Genomic DNA, 20,803 nt, shown 5'->3' on the forward strand with positions numbered 1-20,803 from the left:
CCACAGAATTGTTTGAAAAACCAACTGTACACGTGAGCATAGCCTTTGGAAAATTCACGTGTATCAGATGTGGTCCTGATTATTTCATCAGAAATCTGCAAGACAAAGCCGCACAAAATCATGCAAATTTAGTTTCTGCATATTTGTGCACCTGCTAATTTTTATCTGTATTAAAACCCACAAATACAGATTTTACTGCAGTTTCCTTTTTTTGACCATTAAGATTGCTGAATAATCCAGAACAGATAAAATATGCTTCACATTTCCAATCCCCACCACAAATTTTGAGTGAAAAAAATCCACAGTATGTAGATCACATTTTGCAAAAATCCTATCCACTTGCCTTGCACTGCAAACCACTGTCATACACATCTGAACCTATTTCTTTACCTATTCCATGTGAATTTACCTTTTACCTATATTTATCTGTGTGTGTGTGTATATATATATATATATATATATATATATATATATATATATATGTGTATATTTGTAAAAGCAAAACAAAAGTACAATGGACTGAAAAAAATTAAAAACCCCAACAAGTAGGCCAGCTTTCATACAGTGTAATTATTTGCAAGTACAGAGAGAGGAAGGAAAAACTGGATGACTCACTAATGTCAGATCCGTACTGATCTAAAGAAGGGGACGCTGACCCCCGAAATGCGTTATCCTGTATGTCAACTTTTTTTTCTCAATAAACCTGTCCAGTGCCTGGTTATTCTTCTCTACATTGGAAACTATCAGCGCCACAGTAAAGGGTTTTTTCTTGCTATGCCTCAACATAATTGGCGCTACTGATATCCCTCATGGACTATAGAATGAAAAGCAGAACAGTAATAAAACTGTGCTAGTACTTGAGAGATAGTAAGGGTGCATTGTGGAAAGACAGAACCTACATCCAGCATGCATATTTGAAGGAGCACACCTACATGTGAAAAGTCTTAAAGCGTACCTGTCATAGTGCAAAAAAAAAAAGAAAAGAAAAAAGTGATATGTTACTCAGGACCCAATCCTGATCATGTGCATATAATTTTCATGTGTCCCGGACCTATATATCCAGAGATATAAGCATTTATCTGCTGGTGAGTTACTTTTTCATTGTGCAGGCTGGAGGGGGCGTGTCAGTCTGTCTCCCTCACAGGAGCAAGCCTGGGCAGTCAGCCAATCAGTACTCTCTACTCTGTAACCCTTTCCTCTCTGGTATTATGCTGTGCCATGTGTCAGAGGAAGATACTGCAGTAATCAGAAGACATTATGGTGAATTCATAACAGGATAAAATGTATAAATATAAGAATAGATCTTTATAAAATTAGTGCAAGGATTTTTTTTAGATAAAAGTACAGCATTTTTATGAATACATGTTCTATCTGTTTTATCTTCTCCTAGTAAAGCTGGATGCTAATCAGCATAGCTGTCACTATGTGTGTCATTCATCTTTCACAGACTCCTGAATGTCTGATCAACTTCTTTGTCATTCAGGAGTCTGAGAAAGCTTTGACTATTTCAGCATGCTGGGAGTTGTAGTTTAGTAACAACTGAAGCTGCAATGTTTGCAAATAACTGTGTTAGAGCAGTGTTGCCTCCAGCTGTTTTAAAACTACAGCTCCCAGCATGTCCACACATCCTTTATCTGTAGTTTTGCCTACACAATAGAAATCTCCTATACTGGATACCGGTATGCTTTACGGCCGGTATCCAGTATGCTGTAAAATCTAGACTAGTCTGTCTGGCTAAAAGACAGGCGTACCCTAGTAGTGGCTATTTTGAGCTTGAATTTCAGGTGAAAATGTAAATTTATATTATAATGAGTTCTGCAATATATGAAAAGTTTTTAATAATGAAAGTGCCTCTTTAAACTTGGCGCAGATTGTAAACTTCATATCGGGTCTGAAAATGAATAAAGGCATAAATATTGAATCCTAGAGCTCTAGTTAGAATTTCTCCACTAACATATGTATAAATTATATTTTTTTCCTGTCAAACTTGCCTAAAGCCTTTAAACTATATCATATGCTTAAAAGTGTGATTTGTGAAAGCTATTATTTTCTAGGCAAAAACAGAGCTCAGCCCCTCAACAGGAGCTGAGCTGCAGTAACCTGACACAGCCACTAAACATGGATTGGAAAACAGTGGTTCCAAACCCTTTTTTGGCCAAGTACCCATTGGCAGCCCATTTCCAAAAATGTTATAAAATATTTTAGGCTCCTTTCCCCAGAACAATGCCCACATCTTTATAAATTCCCTATGTGTATTACCCTACACAGTGATAGTGCCCCCTCTGTGCTCCATTTAGTAGAAAAGGGTCCCTATACTGCTTCCATACAGTAGTAGACCATCTTTGTACCCCCAGATAGTTGTCTGTCCCCTCTCTTCTTCCGTAGGTGTGGGTCCCCATACTGCCCCCATATAGTTGTATACTGCCCCACTTCAGTGCCTCTCTGGTCCCGGGACATGCTTCTATGGCCCATAACAGTAGGTTTCCACTCTGAAGGAGCAGTGGGGCACCAAAGCTGACATGGTAGTTACTGCTCACAGCAGTCTGGTACCCACACTTCTCCTCTGCTGTCCTACTCTGCTACTGCTCACTTCTTTGCTTTTGAGGCAGTGACCAGTGGCTGCAGCCACCATTACAGATTTTTTTCAACATTCTTCCTGGGGGTACACGTACCACATGCTGGGAACCACTGGTGTAATAGATCCAACCATGGCAGCCCTGCAGAACAGCTGATCGGCTGCGGTGTCAGGTATCAGCATCCTGCCAATCCTAAGGATAGGCCATCAATCATTTTTGCCTGGAAACCCCTTTAATTCTTGGTTATAATCATTGTTTGTATACTGAGTACCAAATGTAACAGACCAAAAGAAAATCTGAGAGAAACAGCATAGTTTACCCTGAGGCTTTATGTTACCATCACCCCACCATTGAGTTGACAGTTTGAAAAAGAAACAAGTATGTAATGTGGTTGTTAGGATCGACTTGTGACATTCTTGTAATGTCTATTTAATGGACTTATTGAAGCCTCCAAAGAATAAAGCTGCTCTATACCGAGGGACAGAAATATGATTTGTCACCAGGAAAAAACATATTTTTTAACTTGTCACATGTTATTAAATCAGTGTGAGACTTACATAATATTCCAGAACACATTGTTACAGTACAAAATTAACATTAATCTCATCTGGTCCAAAATACCAAACAAATCACTAAACTTCAACTGATGTGAAGAGAGGTTCAACCATTCATTTATTTTTAACCGCACTCTTAAGCTAATGTCTGTGAGATCATCGTACAAACCATCCTACCAGTTATACCAGACAAAACTGTCAGATGCCTGTGATTTTTTTCTTGCACAAATGTGCAAATAATAAATGGATTCAGGAGTATACACTGTTTTTCTCTGCTGTTGCCATTGCACAATGAACTAACAATGCTTGGCCACAATGGCCAGTATCAGCCATTTCAAACAATCATTATCTCATATGCATATTTAATAAATGTACTGCTAAAATCCATACTCTCCTTCCATGTAAAGCTGAGTGCAGATTCTTATATGTATAGACCCGTTTCACATAACTGTAATAGCTGTATTTTTGCCTCTGTATAACAACAGTAACACACAAACTCACACACATACCCTTACCATGGTTCCAATGAACTGAACATAGATCAACAAGGAACTTCATGGAAGTCTATTTTCATTCCAGTAGAACTGTGGTTATTGGCTAAGGGGATTTTCAGGGACTTTTTTTTTATTTTTTTATCTCATGCTAGTCTTGAAGATCATTTATTCACTTTTAATTTGACCCATATATCTGAAATCAGATGTGGGTCACATAACCACTGCCTTGTGTACACCTAATGTGCTTGTGAAGTGATGCAGGCCTTTCATCAGCAGGGGTGCCAGGAGTCAGACCCCCACCAATCTGATATTTTAAGGATAAGTCATCAATATTAAAGACTTTTAAAGAAAACCTCTTGAGTGTACCTTCTAACATGCATATTTTGCTGCAGATTTTCCACAAAAGATACTGAAGTCACTCGGTAGCAAAATCAGCTGCAGATAATATGCTGCAAAATACCCACAAGTGAATGTACCCTTAAGGAATATATATATATTTTTTTAAGATTGATAGTCCTATAGTGCAAATGTAGTGTAGATGACAACCAATGGACCGGATTTACTGCACTTCCCATTCTGCCAACTGATAGAATAGAATGGATGAATCACATTTGCAAATTGGTATGCCGGCATATAAGGGGCAAAAAGAGGATGTTGACCATACCAGAACAAAAAATGATTTAAGATTAAAATTAAACACATATTTTAGTTTCAGGAAACAAAGCTTGTTCATTAAGTAATGAAAAAACTGTACAATATGCCCATAAACATTCAGTATGAATTCCTCATGATTTCTGCTATCTTTGCTTGCAGTCATTCACTAGGAACCTTTATTGTTATCTTCCAGGGGATAAATATCTGTCCTGCTCATGTCTGGGTCCATAGCTTAGCACACTAGTTCAGTGTTCCTCATTCATTTCCATTGCACATAGTAAAGCCGTACCATGGGAATGTATTCCAATAAAGACTCTGAAACAAACCGAAAATTGATGTTCTCAAAATAAAGGTAATAATGGGGAAATTCTTCTTATACGATTGATTCAATGGTCTAGTGCTAGAAAACATTCCTGTTTCGTGTGGAGTCTCGTTGGTCACACACAGTCACTTGTGCTTGATGAAACAGTAGCATGCAGGGAGGCTTTTCACTTTCACAGTCACAACAGGCCTCCTTAAGCAGCATCTGGTGTGCTGAGAGACATCTAAGAACTTAATGAGGACATATAAGGAGGCTGAATATGTTCACAGCTAAATGGGGTATTTCATCACTTCCGAAATGTGTCTGGGCCACCCATATTGGTACATTTCAAAGGAGCACAGTCACATGAGATCATGTTTGTCCACCAGCCTGTGTTACTAGCTAATGCAGTGTTCATAAAGTAAGTAAGGCCTAGGCTGTACAGGTAACTGATTGAGCCACTGTTGCCCTTCTCTGTGCAGCTGTATATGAGTTAATTTATTGCACATGTACAAGTGAGGCAGGAGATGTAAGTGCTATGGGATCCATAGCGAAGGGAGTGTGACACTGAATTATTCCCTTCCTTGGCTTACCATGAGACAATCATAATGGAACATGTACTAGGAAAAGTGCACTACTTATGGATTTATACAGATCCTGGTGAGTAAAGTACATGCTGTATACATACACCCATGTGCAGTTATCTCCCCATAGTGGTTGCTTCAGATCTATTTCTGAGAAAATCCAGCGGCTTGGGGGTGCAGAGGAATCAGTTTTAATCAGGCTTTGTTACCTGAGTGGGCCCCAAGGCTCCTCGGCCACAGAAGAAAACGCAATTCTTATAAATGGCCCATGGTATATGGGGAGGGGGGCGGCTATTACAGATTTTGCATTGGAGTCCAAGGAACAAGTTATGCCTTTCCAAAACCCCATAAAACAGACATGTTAAAACAGTGATCAGCACAGAAATTTGGACCTAAAAGAGAAACATTATTTAACTTTAACAAAAACAGTATATTTGGGTGGCAAGTGGAGCCCTATGATTTCTATGCCCATCCGTGTGCTCAGTAACCATGTTCAGTGGAAGCTCTTGTGATCATTGTTGGGTCTCCTGAATGAAAACTGGCCAATAGCTGCCCATTCATAGTATCCAGCTTCCATCACTTTTTCTAGTGAATGTTATTTTAGTTAATACAAGTTTGATTGTATTCATAAATCCTAATAGTTAAAAACAAACAATAAACTATTTTACATTCATCTTTGCTCAATTCTTTGCCCAGCTTTCTTCAGATTCTGTTGGATTTGTGAAGGCTTTCTGGGATCAGTAGTTCTTGTGAACTGCTTTCTCTCTCTCAGCTTTCTCTCTCCAAGATAGTAGCTGCAATTCAGTCTATAGGATTTTATCAGCCTCTTAAACCAACTTCTATGCTGTCTCCTGGTTGGCCTGATATGGGACATAATACAAAGGAATGATTGGATAGCCTGGGGTCATGTGATCTTGCTGATAGCTGCAAGGTATCCTGGGCTAGCCTAATGTCATCTCAGTGTTCCCAGTACTTCTACCTTTTGCCAAAATGTATTACTGCCGTTGCCAGGCTCACATGAGCCTCACAAAGTTTGAAAGCTTGACGAGCCGCTGTCGCCATTAAATTCTGAGTGAGACCTGGTTCTCTGGGATTGGCTCTCTAATATCTATTTGCAACGTATACTAATAATTTCTATACGTTTTCAGAATTTATTTGTTGTAAAACGTCTTCCAACTTGCATTATTAGCTTTAGCATCTTTTAAAGAGTCTTTTAGAGGAAGAACTAAATATTTCACCTCTCATCCTTAACAATGACTAGCTGTACTGTCTCGTACTGTGCGCACTGTTTAAATAAGAATGTCACTAAGATCTCTTCCTTCTTATATTGTGGTTTCATGATCTCCATATAAGGAGATGCGTGAGGAGCCACAGTGTGCTAAATCTGTATAAGTCTGTTTTTCCAGAATTGGCAGTCGTTCATAAAAAATCATTGAAAGGTTTACTGGCCAAGTTGCTTAATGGTAATGAAACAATCCTGGCATAACAACTGCTGTAAAATATATTGTCTTTTTTACCTTGTGCTTTTCATTGATCAAACTTTTCACATTTTATGAATAAAAAGCCAAAGAATCTTTGCTGGCACATAAAACAAAAAAATACAAGCCTGGATGAAGTGAAATAGTTTCCATTTTTCTTCCCAATGTATTTAATCCACTTTATTTATTTTGGTATTTCGTTTTTACATTCTGTGCGATAGGTATAGACTTTAAAGGGACGTTAAAAGGGAAAAAAAAATAATTTCTGTCCCAATTAATCCCCATTACCCTTTTTTAATTTTTAAGAACTGTCTAGAGAAGAAGATAATCCCCATAGAAAACATATGATGCTCTGGACAGTTCTTAAAATGGACAGATATGTCAGCAGAGAGCACTGTGCTCGTGATGTCAGAAGATAGCTCTGTGGTTTTAAGCAACATTCCCATTCTGGCCGTTATGAAAAAAAATAAAAATATACTGACTTCCTGCTTCTTCCCCCGTGCCTCTGTTGTCCTGCTGCAGCCATTTCTCTCTATCTGTAAATGTACATCATTTCGTGTTAGCTTATTCCCGCCTAAAACATAACAAGACATCATACAGCGAGAATAGGTTATTGACACAGCCAATTTTTTTTTTTTTTAATTTTTATCCCCGTCTTCTAGGAACCATCTGTTCATGATTTATAATGCAACCATTTAAAGTACCATATAATATATGGATTACTTCTTCCACTATTGTGCTTTTACCACTCTCCATTACACCCTGCTTTGATAACATATCCTTTACTAAACCCTGGCTGCCATAGCAACCCATTAGCACCAGTTGATCAAGTTGCAAGAGGCGAATCAGATGCCTGAAGCCCCCTTTCTCTGTCTAATCCTTTAGATGCTGCGGTCAATAGCTTTTGACTGCAGCATCTGAGAGGCTTAACAGATATTGCATGTGGGTGACTGCTGTATTTTATAGCCAATACATGCTGCATGCAACAAAGAAGCTTTGGAAAAGGAAATACTTACCAAAAATGGAGGAAAAAACTAAGTAGCTTCCTAAAGGAGTTTTCTTATCTATAATATTATTGAAATATTTGATAACTTATATGATAACGATGACAACCTTATGTTTCAAGTGAGGTACAGCAACAGCAGGTAGAGTAGAGATCTATAGGAGTAAGTAAAATATTGCTGTCCCCTTGGCCATTGACAGACAATAACATCTTCCTTTCTTATATTTTTTTACATCACCTCAAGTAGCCCTGAAATTTAGCCACTAGAGGACGCAGTGCATAGATTTACACCATGTACCCACTCTATCAGAAGCTGGGACCCATGGCTAATGCCGGGCATCACCGATCAAGGTGCTCAAAGTTGATTGCAGCGTCTAAAATGCCAAAAATCTAATGTCATTTAATTGTATGGACCTACAGAATAAATATTCAAAGAAGATAGCTTGAAGTCTGAGACATATGGGCAACAAGAAAAAAAAAATCACAAAAAACCTCAACCACTAAATGCCAGTAAAATAGTTTTTAGGAAAGAAACATCATTTTTTCTATGATTATTTCCGAACTTAATGTGGCAAAATTAAAATTGCTGTTATTTCATTTCCTTTCTTTCCTAATGACATTCTTAGCAATTCTTCTAGGCAAGAATATTCCATTCATGTGACATCCAAAAAAAAACATGGCATCAGTTTTTAAGATTTATACGTAGTGGAATGTTTCTTGGAATGAGTCCAGTTCAGAAGAGAATATTGTAGTTCACCTCTGAATTGTCATTAACTAGCACAGAAATGCATGATCACACATGATTTTGACATCATGAATAATGTATACTTGGATGATACTTAACTATTCCCCATTTTTCGGAATGAAATAACAAATAAACTTTATATAGTGACTACTCATACTGTATGCTGATCCTTGTGCTGAAGACAACATAATAAAGCACTAATAGAGTTAGGAAATGAACATACATGGGGATATGTGGAAACTCATACAGAAGACACATGTTATTGCACCATTAAACTTATTGTACAACCTGCATATTCTATAATCTTGGCCAGATGCACTTGTTTATGGTCCTCTGGCCGCTCATAGAGGTTGATGTGCTTTTTTATGTTCTGCATGAAATCCTTTCTGCTTCACTGAATGTTAAAGAGGTCAGAAAAAGATCAGTATGCTCTGCACATAAGACCTTAGCTAGTTTGGTTTGCATACTAGGCTTTTTAATGTAACTGAATAGTGACAATTATAAGACCTCATTACGTAAGGTTCAGCAAGGTGAGATGTCTATTTAGCCATTGAAAATCCATATTTTCCATAAAACTCCTTCTCCACCATTCTCTCTTTATACCATGTGTGACACATTTTATGTGCAATCTGCATGATCTAAGTTCAAAAACCTGATGATTCCAACTATGAGTGTATATGCAAGTTAGACTGAGTCACAATTGTCCCTTGATCCTCTGTTCTTTTTATAGATCAGGGGCATCACTGCAAGAATGTCAGGGGGTTATTTAGTGCAGTGAATAGCCAGATTTGCCCTGGGAGAAAACAAAATTCCCATCTATGAAAATACAATCCTTATATGGGACCAACTACATCTATATATCTTCTCATAATGGGCTATCATTGTGGCTATATAGTTAACTGCTGTTATTGCTCTTTTCTTCTTGTTAATATTGTAGTTATGTTTTAAGTACAAAAGAATATTCATTGGTCAGTAATCAGAAATGAATGCTCTATTGTAAGCATAACAAGAAAATATTCATGAATTGCTTCTATGTAAAAATGAAATGCAAAATAGTTATCCGCCAGGAGGAAAAAAAACTTGCTCTCTGGTGCCACCTATTGGAGGTAGGATCCCTTCAAATTAATACTCTTAAATGGTCAGATTCAAAACTTTTTATATGTTGTCCATCTTGGCAAAACATTAACCTTTCTAATATACTTCATAAGAAAATTGTATTTCCTTTTTATAGAAAGGGTTAAATGGGCACTGTCAGATACAAAAACATTTTATATGTTGTACATCTTGGCAAAATATTAACCTTTCTAATATACTTTATTGATTTCCTTTTTATAAAAAATCATGGCTTATAAAATCATGGCTGTGTCCAAGCTGAAGCACAGGCATGGACAAAGTCCTGTAAGTGAGGGTGGGCGCACACTGCTCTGTGTTCTCTCTTGTCTGATAGGACAAGAGAGAGCACAGAGGAGTACTATCATACAGGAGAGAGCACAGAGGAGTACTATCAGGCAGGAGAGAGCACAGAGGAGTACTATCAGACAGGAGAGAGCACAGAGGAGTACTATCAGACAGGAGAGAGCACAGAGGAATACTATCAGACAGGAGAGAGCACAGAAGAGTCCTATCAGACAGAAGAGAGCACAGAGGATGGCTATCAGACAGGAAAGAGCACAGAGGAGTGCTATCAGACAGGAGAGAGCACAGAGGAGTACTATCAGACAGGAGAATGCACAGAGGAGTAATATCAGACAGGAGAATGCACAGAGGAGTAATATCAGACAGGAGAGAGCACAGAGGAGTACTCTCAGGCAGGAGAGAGCACAGAGGAGTAATATCAGGCAGGATAGAACACAGAGGAGTACTATCAGAAAGGAGAGAGCACAGAGGAGTACTATCAGACAGCAGAGAGCACAGAGGAGTACTATCAGACAGGAGAGAGCACAAAGGAGTACTATCAGACAGGAGAGCACAGAGGAGTGCTATCAGACAGGAGAGAGCACAGAGGAGTACTATCCGACAGGAGAGAGCACAGAGAAGTACTATCAGACAGGAGAATGCACAGCGGAGTAATATCAGACAGGAGAGAGCACAGAGGAGTACTATCAGGCAGGAGAGAGCACAGAGGAGTACTATCAGGCAGGATAGAGCACAGAGGAGTACTATCAGACAAGAGAGAGCACAGAAGAGTCCTATGAGACAGAAGAGAGCACGGAGGAGGGCTAACAGACAGGAAGGAGCACAGAGGAGTGCTATCAGACAGGAGAGAGCACAGAGGAGTGCTATCAGACAGGAGAGAGCACAGAGGAGTACTATCAGACAGGAGAGAGCACAGAGGAGTACTATCAGACAGGAGTGCTAGCCCACCCTCACTTACTGGACTTTGTCCATGCCTGTGCTTCAGCTTGGACAAAGCCATGATTTTATAAGCCATGAATTTTTATAAAAAGGAAATCAATAAAGTATATTAGAAAGGTTAATGTTTTGCCAAGATGTACAACATATAAAATGTTTTTGTATCTGACAGTGTCCATTTAACAATTATACTCTGCTATGCTACATCCACACCCATCTGTGGTAGTTTATCTGTTTAATACCCCTCCCCCAATACTCAGTGCCTGAGCCAAAGGTTCCTGGGAACTTCCAGATCGCGGCTTGTAAGACATTCCTACTGTATGCTCCATTCTCTTATACTGCATTTTAAAAAAAAATTAAGCACTTTTTACAGGAGACTACCCTGAGGAAAGTGACTTGGGAGTTCTCCACATCAAAGTCCATATCTCAAAACAGAATACGGAAAAAAGTGTGGAACAGCTCACAACTTAATTAGCCGAGGTATATAATGGTTAAACACCCACACCTTAGGTGTAAATTGAATTTGTAGAAAAAGAGAAAAAGATTAACCATAACCTCAAGGCTACTATGAAATGAATTGATACAAGTGCGATGAAAGATAAAACATGCTTCAAATGTATGATGAATTCTTATAAAATTTATTAAACACATATAATTAATTATAATATTAATAATAATGTTAATAATCATCCTTTCACGGGGCCCTTGTGAGGAGGTAAGGATAAAACAGATTATATAATCACACCATTGTGAAAAATACAAAAAATAAGGACCTTTCAATAGTCCGGCATTTGATAGTTCAGAACAATAATAGTTTACCACAGTCCGTGCATTAGATGGAATAAATTGGTATGTCCAAGTCCATATGATGGAAATATATTAAGAGATAGATGTATATTTACCAGCCAGATGTTTTGTAGATTAAATAACTTCCAAAGAAACTGGCGCCGGCAAACACCCGTAGTTACTGAGGAAAGGGTCGTTGATACATTTAAGTACCCTGAAACGCATCTAGAATATTTTTTAATGCTGCACTGTGATCCGAAAAGTCCACCTGAATAAACAAAAAGTCCGGTATCCACAACTTCATTCAACTGCTGCAGTCTCTAACCAGCCAGCCCATCATTCCTACCATTGACATCAGACGTAAGGAAACTCCACGAGTTCCAGCCACCGGGAATCTGCAAGCTGCACTCTCCGTCACAACAGTGGCATACACCAGGTCTGTGGCAGGCAGAGCAGCCGCGCCTGTATTCAGCACACGCAGACCCCGGCTTGGATGGGTGCTTCCCGGCACCAGTTTCTTTGGAATTTTATTTATTTAGTTATTTAATCTACTGGCTGGTAAATATACATCTATCTGTTAATATATTTCCATCATATGGACTTGGACATACCAATTTATTCCATCTAATGCACAGACTGTGGTAAACTATTATTGTTCTGAACTATCAAATGCCGGACTGTTGAAAGGTCCTTATTTTTTGTATTTTTCACAGTGGTGTGATTATATAATCTGTTTTATCATTACCTCCTCACAAGGGCCCCGTGAAAGGAGGATTATTAACATTATTATTAACATTATTTTTAATTATATGTGTTTAATACATTTTATAAAAATTCATCATAAATTTGAAGCATGTTTTATCTTTCATCCATCATGTATCAATTCATATGATAAGAGCCTTGAGGTTATGGTTAATCTTTTTCTCTTTTTCTACAGATCTCAAAGCAGTTAGAAGTCCATAATGGCAGGGGTGTTGTATAGCAGGATAATGTGAGCTGTCAACCTGCAAATATTGTTCAGCAACGGTTTTAGGAACATGGCAAAGAGTTTAGGGTGTTAACTTGGCCTCCAAATTCCTCCTGATCTCAATCCGATCAAGCATCTTTGGCATGTGCTAGAAAAACAAGTCCAATCCATGGAGGCCCCACCAGGAGGCTTACTTAAAGAATCTTCTGCTAACTACTTAGTGTCAGATATACCAAAACACCTTCAGAGGTATTGTGGAGTTTATGCCTTAATGGGTCAGAGCTGTTTTAGTGACATGTAGGGAACCTACACAATTTTAGACAGCTGGTTGTTATGGCTGATTGGTATATGTCCCTGCTCACTAAATAACAGTTTAACATTGCCTATATCAGGTAGTCACTAGAGCCAATTGACTAGAAAGCAATCTGCCCTGTCAGCATGTTTATAGAGTGTAGGGGAAAACAGAGTACCCAGAGAAACCTATGCAAATACATGAAGAGCATACACACTGCATGCAGATTTGTTAGATTAAAAACTCTAGTGCGGCAAGACTGCAGTGTTACCCATTAATGTAGGGAAATTGTCTTAATGAGGGAGTGAGCTCAGTACTGGACAATTTGCTGGGTCTTGTATATCTTGATATCTCTAAAGCATTTTATACTGTGCTACATAAAAGGTGGGTAAGTAACTGGCTCAGTGATAGGAAACAGAGGGTGGTTAATAATGGTACATACTCGGATTGGGTGACTGTTAATAGTGGGGTACCACAGGGGTCAGTTTTGGGTTCTTTTTTTCAATATATTTATTAATGACCTTGTAGAGGGATTGTATAGTACAGTATCAATCTTTGCAGATGTTACTAAGCTCTTTAAAGTGGTAAACACAATAGCGGACTGTGCACTGTTAAATGTGGATCTGGATAGGTTGTAGGTTTGGGCCGGGAAGTGGCAGATGAAGTTAAACACTGATAAATGTAAGGTTATGCACATACAGTAGATAGTAAAGATTGTATCTTCATCTAAACATATCAATATAATTTGGGTAGAGATGCTTCTTCGTTTACAAAATGGTGTCTTTATAATCTTGGAGAAAGTATTGGATTAATTCAAATAGCCTCTGCATTATGTCAATGAGACAGAAGGACAAATACATCTCCATGTGAGGAGTATGGTAGCATCACACTTTGCAGGGACTGTTAAAAGGAAATAATCTCAGCCTCTGGGAAAAATGAAACAATATAGATAGTAACAACATGCACACAAAAGAATTATCTCCCCTAAAAGCTTCACCACCTGTTACAAAAGCTCTCAGTTCTGCAGCTGAATGCACCACATAGTTCTTTGTTCCTCCATTTCTCCATAATCCTTAGCTGTGTGAAAGAACTCAATGCGGTGTACAATTATAGAGATCATAAGAAGGTGAAGATGGTAGTTGTGGTCTTTTTTTCCTCATTGAATAACATGCAGAATAAGAATAAAAAGCATAACATTGTCGTTACAGAGAAATAAAAAGGGGAATATTAGTAGTTAAACTAATAATGCTTAATGCTGTAATGAAGTGTCATATGGCAGCCTATAGAGCAGCCAGCCCATGGACTGCCAACAACTCCATAGTAGGGCTTCCCCAAATGAACCTATATGTTGTCTGGTTTCACAGCCATATTCCCTTCTGTCTGTCCCCTAGTTCTGGTAAATCAACAAAGATATTTTTTCAAGTTTCCTAATGCAGAATCAAGAAAAGGCTTCAAAGGAACCCGGGTCCACGGCGCTGAAGGACCACAACAGGTGAATGGTAAAAGGAATTTATTTGACCAGAATGGTTCACCTGTTGTGGTCGTTCAGCACCGTGGAACCGGGTTCCTTTGAAGCCTTTTCTTGATATTGCTATATATCTACCGGAGGGCAGCAGTCGACCTATTACTATCCTATGCTTACATCATTGTTGTGTATGAAGTTGCACAACCACCCAGGGTGAGCAATTTATTTATATAGTTATCTTACTACGGGATCTCAACGTTACTACTCTATGGAGCGCCTGTCTTTTATCTCCTAATGCAGAAGACAGACAACACCTCCAGTATATGAAACTCTTAACTGTAAAGTTCAATGCAAGCACTGGAGGCAAAGAAAATATATCTTTTTATTTAACCCTTTTAGAGAAGTTCCACTGGCTGTCTGGAGTAGAATATACCATTAAAGGAACTGGTGTCTATACAAAACAGAAGTAACAGTCAGTATGTGCTCAGAAATGAGAAATGTGACCAATGCCACTTTTACATGGCAGTATTTGGGTCAGTGTATTTGCAAGTCAAACTAGTAGTGGAACCTACAAAAAGGAAAAACTTTCTATGCTCCTTCTATCTTTTGCAAAAATAGAAACACGTTAGTCCAGTTGAGCATTTTTATTGGAAGTGCCCTGGGATCCTCTAGGAGGTTGTGTTTGGGATTTTCTATTTTTGCATTTAACTTGTAGCGTTCGAGGAGGAAGCAGCAGCCTGGTGTATATCATGCTTTTTTTTTTATTTGTACCAAAATGTGCACAACTTGTATAGGTGAGTCTGTCATTAACTTTTGCCTGAATTTATGCTCTTGGGAAGGATTCATACAAGGGAGCGCCTTGTATTGTTTTGTTTCTTCTATGTTTTGGACCCACTCTTTGCCTTGACAAATACTCAATTGACATGCAAAAGAGGCCATAATATTGATGTGGCCACATACAGAATGTTTGATATACAGCGTGGGCCATTCATATGGATACACCTTAATAAAATGGGAATGGTTGGTGATATTAACTTCCTGTTTGTGGCACATTAGTATATGTGAGGGGGGAAACTTTTCAAGATGGGTGGTGACCATGGGGGCCATTTTGAAGTTGGACATTTTGAATCCAACTTTTGTTTTTTCAATAGGAAGAGGGTCTTGTGACACATCAAACTTATTGGGAATTTCACAAGAAAAACAATGATGTGCTTTATTTTAACGTAACTTTATTCTTTCATGAGTTATTTACAAGTTTCTGACCACTTATAAAATGTGTTCAATGTGCTGCCCATTGTGTTGGATTGTCAATGCAACCCTCTTCTCCCACTCTTCACACACTGATAGCAACACCGCAGGAGAAATGCTAGCACAGGCTTCCAGTATCCGTAGTTTCAGGTGCTGCACATCTCGTATCTTCACAGCATAGACAATTGCCTTCAGATGACCCCAAAGATAAAAGTCTAAGGGGGTCAGATCAGGAGACCTTGGGGGACATTCAACTGGCCCACGACGACCAATCCACTTTCCAGGAAACTGTTCATCTAGGAATGCTCGGACCTGACACCCATAATGTGGTGGTGCACCATCTTGCTGGAAAAACTCAGGGAACGTGCCAGCTTCAGTGCATAAAGAGGAAAACACATCATCATGTAGCAATTTCGCATATCCAGTGGCCTTGAGGTTTCCATTGATGAAGAATGGCCCCACTATCTTTGTACCCCATATACCACACCATACCATCAATTTTTTAGTAAACAGTCTTGAAGGGATCTATCCAATGTGGGTTAGTGTCAGCTAGTGTCAGTGCTAGCATGTCTCCTGCCATGTTGCTATCAGTGTGTGAAGAGTGGGAGAAGAGGGTTGCATTGACAATCCAACACAATGGGCAGCACATTGAACACATTTGATAAGTGGTCAAAAACTTGTAAATAACTCATGAAAGAATAAAGTTACGTTAAAACCAAGCACATCATTGTTTTTCTTGTGAAATTCCCAATAAGTTTGATGTGTCACAAGACCCTCTTCCTATTGAAAAAACTAAAGTTGGATTCAAAATGTCCAACTTCAAAATGGCCGCCATGGTCACCACCCATCTTGAAATGTTTCCCCCCCTCACATATACTAATGTGCCACAAACAGGAAGTTAATATCACCAACCATTCCCATTTTATTAAGGTGTATCCATATATATGGCCCACCCTGTACAATTCTTCAATTTTTTTTAAGCCAAAGCCAAAAGTGGAGGAAAAAGAGTAATAAATATAAAGGAAGGACTTATACTTATGCTTGCTGGTTAGACTTCGGCATTGGTCTTAAAAACTGCAGTGGGTTTTTGTGCCCCCAGAATGCTGTTTCTGAAACCCCCCACACTGATATTAATCAGTTGCTGCTACTTTTTACTCTGCTATTTAGGACTATACTTACATAAAAAGATGTTAAAAACTGCACTTGGAAAGTTGACCAGAAATACAATTATGATACATTATGCAATCATTATTATTATTATATTTTTTGACAACGCATTGATGAAAAAAATAAGAGGAAATGTTTTGATGAGATATATTTATCAATAAAAACACAATAAAGAAAATGTACTTTCTTAAAACATTGACTCACTTCATTTGCTCTTAAGCACCTAGATTGTTTATCTTGAAAGCCTATACCTTAAAAGTAACCCATTTGATATCAGAACAGAGTCTTCTCTAAAGGAATCCAGCCATTGTGTCTTCTCTTTACAGCCTTAATTGGCATCACATTGAACCAGTGAGAATCCCCTGGAGAGGAGCTGCCAAAGACTTGTTTTGAATTAAAGTCCTAAATGATCCTTGCTGAAACCTTAGTAGACATAAACAGACAAAATGCTGCTCTGTGCACTCTAATGTGGCTGGAGAGCTGACATGAATGTAATATGCTGGAATAAAGCTTTGTTCTATTTTAGAGGCACACCGAGTCCTGGCTGCACCTCTGAGATGCCAGCTGCAAATTTCATTTAATGTTTTAATCGGATAGTTTGTTAAGTAAGTTTCTGGCAAATATTATGTAATGTCGATTATAGCTTAATCATTATTTAAAAAAAAACATTTTTAAGAAGAATGAAGTGAGCTTAAAGACGCTTTCTCTCAGATGATAAGGAAGTAAAATGTTGCTTAAAATAATTTACAATGTACAGACATTGAAAAATCTGGAATATATTTTAGCCTGGAAATTCCTGAATGATGCCACATAAAACACAGTTCTTACCCTTTAGCAAGCCTTGTTAGCATCTCATGTGTCTAGCTTTAGTAATAAACAACATGTCCAAGTACTTGTTGGATGCATTCTTGCCAAGCTTTCTATTTGGACAGTCAAGACTGGTTAAATCTATCCCAAATTCACCAAAACAACTTACATAAATGCTCATTTTTCAAACAGTTTGAATAGTTATAGTTATATTTTGATATCTGGTCCAACATTCACAAAGTCCAGGGTTTCCTTCCAATGTGTGTACAGAGTATACACTGAAATGCTAGCTTAAGCCAGTACATTTATCGGTGGCCACATTCAAAAATTTGGGCCATGAGGAAGGAAGACCTAAACTACCTCTGATGACTTCTTTACATTGTAATTGATACATTAAATGGTATTTAGTAGCCTGAAGCAAATGGCCTGTGAGATAGCTTTAGGGGGTGGAGATGTAGCAACTGCACCTTTGGCCTGGTGTTTGAAGGAGCCTAAAGTGCTCTTTACCACATATAAATTGACCAGTATTACATTTAGCACATGGTAGCTGGGGGCCTTCTTACAGATTTTTCATCAGGACCAGATGAACTATTTCACTCATTGAGACCATTATCAGAACAGCCAACCTATAGTGAGGTTCAGAACCAATGATGGATTAACATAGCTATTTTTAAATAATGAAGGACTGATCAGTAAAGAAATCCAAGCACAATATCATGGACCACTACAGTGAAGTGTCTTGGTCAAGCACAGTCACTCTTCCTATACTTTGTGGATATACAGAATACTACCACTATGCTATTTTAGTTTTCAGTTTCCAACAGATTTAGCAGAAAGTCTTTCATAACAAGAGCCTATTATTCATAAAGTAAAATGATGAATTAATATTATTGTTTTATATGTGAGCTCTAGAAGTTTCTCTGGCAATTGTACATTAAATATAGAAATCTGGAATGCAGTGCTTGTTCGTGAAACACATCGGTGGTGTCTGATTCTGACTCCTAACTTAAAGTTGGTACACCCAGTAAGTAACCCCTAAAGGACGTAACTTGAAAAAGAAAATAGGATGCGGTTTTCTGCAGTTATTCTAAATGCCCCATTTTATGGTCCCCTTTATGGTAATAAATCTTATAACACAACAATATTATACAGCTTTTGAAGTAGGAGAATACTGACCACATATTATGCAATATATCTAGAAAACAGCTGCCAAAGAAGACTACGATATCTCTAAAACTGCTACAGTGTTAGACCCCTGTGGTTCTACTCAACCTAGATCATCACAAGGTTTTCATGCAATTATCTGAAAGTGTCCTTATACTTCACACAGTCTACCATGGATATAAGACTATAACAATAAGTATCCAAATGTAGACTGTACAGTATCTATAGACATCGCAGGGTATATATTAAGTATGCAGTTACATCGCTTTTTATACAAATAAGTACATAAAAGGTAAAACGCCTTATATAAACCTAGCTACACAGTATATTAAATTTCTGATCAGGTCATTATCGTTCACTGTCTATGTATCCGGCTCCTCCAGTGATTATAGTGTTACATAACTGTATTACTTTGTTTTTATACCTATTTGAGAAGTCAGTGCCTACCTGATCCCATGTTATATGATATTTGGAAATTAAATTTTTTCCTTTTTTTTTTTTTTTTTTTTTTTGTTAAGACCGAAATAACACATAACATGTAGGCTCTAAAAAAAACTATGCAATGCTAAAGTTAAAACAGCTCAATTACTGAAAAATGTGTTATTAAAGGATCACAGGGTAAAAGGGCAGACCGAGAATAGAGGCTTAATGCGCATACTAACTTTCTAAAAACAAACATATCAATCTAACATATGCTAATGATAATTTACATCCTAAATGAACCCAGTTGTTTACACGTTTAATGATCTTCCAGTGAAGCACTGTCAAGAATCTACTAGGCAATTGCTTAAATAGCAATATGCTAAAATGTGACAAACTGGAAAACAGCAGGGTCACTGAGAAAATGTCAAATTCCTTGTCATCTTTCAGCAGGCAACACAGGGCTTTCTTGTTATCTGTCAGCAGACTACAGATTAATTCATGACCCTCTGTAGTCTAGTTCTAGTAAAATGCTGTCTGTAGTACATTATGAAGGGAAAAGTCCATACTGTAATATTCACCTGTGTTATTCTTTTGTTATGTTCATCTAGTCTGTGCAATTCCCATTAACCATGTACAACAGAAAAGTTTTTCAAGCAATTCTCAATTAAGTTCTGGAAAGTAACCGCACAGACAACACACAGCCATTATCTATTATGCAAGTTATATACAGAATATTTTATATAAAACATTCATACTACCAGAAAAGTCATGAATGAATGTTCTCAACAAAACATTTACAGATTCTATATCATCGCCCTAATTAAGTCATAACATCCAAAACTCAAATTAACTGTTGAATTACAATATAAAAAGTTTTTCTCCAGAAATATACTTGGATACCTCAGTTACTTTGTTCTATTTTGCTAGTTCTACCCTTCTTGGTAGAGTTTTATTATTGACTCTCTGTGTGTACCCCAGCACATGATAAGATTTGCAGGCAAAACCACAAGTTCTCATGCCTAAAATGCCAGTTTGTATCTCTCTTGTTTTGCAGCATGAGCCAGAAAGTGCATAAATCAGTACCTGACATAAGTGAGCACACTATACACAATACTGCAGCCTCCCCAGGCATGCATTGCTTCACTACAATAAAGAAAGTGGTTTGCCTTACCTTTTGCAGAGTCTGTTCCAGCAGAGGTAGATCACACTCGGCTTGTTTTTTGTTATTCTTCTTACGACAGCAGGAAAAATAGACTCCTCTCATGTTTTCCCAAGAAACACTAGAATAGCAATATACAGAGTTTACACAAAGCTGCACAATCCAACTTGCAGTGAAATACTGCTCTCCATTCTGAGTCCCAGTACTGGAGATGTATTCACCTAATGCAAGCTAAAAAGTGATGTCAACTCACACCCCTTCTCCTCCACACCCACCAGCCTTCTAATCCTTCCAGCACAGGGATTGGCTGGCTCCCTCACCCAGGAGACCTAACTTGGCATTTCAGATGTCAACATGCGTTTCCAACACATTTCTGAATATGCATCCAGAGAGTGTGTGCAAGAGAGAGCCCCATCCCTGCTGCAAGAAGCTTATTCTTACTGCACCTTGGAGGACTGGTCATATACATCAACATTCACCAAAACCAAGAAAAGTAAAGCATTGGTTTATAAACTCACATACATTTTAATAAAAAATGTTTCTTACTAATGATTCGCTGCAATAAAATATTCTTTGTATTTAGT

The 20,803-nt window shown here is 38.1% G+C and overlaps 1 protein-coding gene across 1 annotated transcript in view; it reads right to left on the minus strand.

Moving 5' to 3' along the window:
• TNS3 (tensin 3) overlaps window positions 1-20,416 on the minus strand; it is a 356,556-nt gene extending 336,140 nt beyond the window's left edge. The window contains exon 1 of the mRNA XM_056520279.1: window positions 20,232-20,416. Within this exon, the coding sequence (XP_056376254.1) occupies window positions 20,232-20,324 (93 nt within the window). The 5' untranslated portion in view covers window positions 20,325-20,416. The remainder of the gene's footprint in view (window positions 1-20,231) is intronic.
• Between the last annotated feature and the right edge of the window lie 387 nt (window positions 20,417-20,803).

The sequence above is a fragment of the Hyla sarda genome, chromosome 5 (assembly GCF_029499605.1).
Source record: "Hyla sarda isolate aHylSar1 chromosome 5, aHylSar1.hap1, whole genome shotgun sequence".
Classification (NCBI taxonomy): Eukaryota; Metazoa; Chordata; class Amphibia; order Anura; family Hylidae; genus Hyla; species Hyla sarda.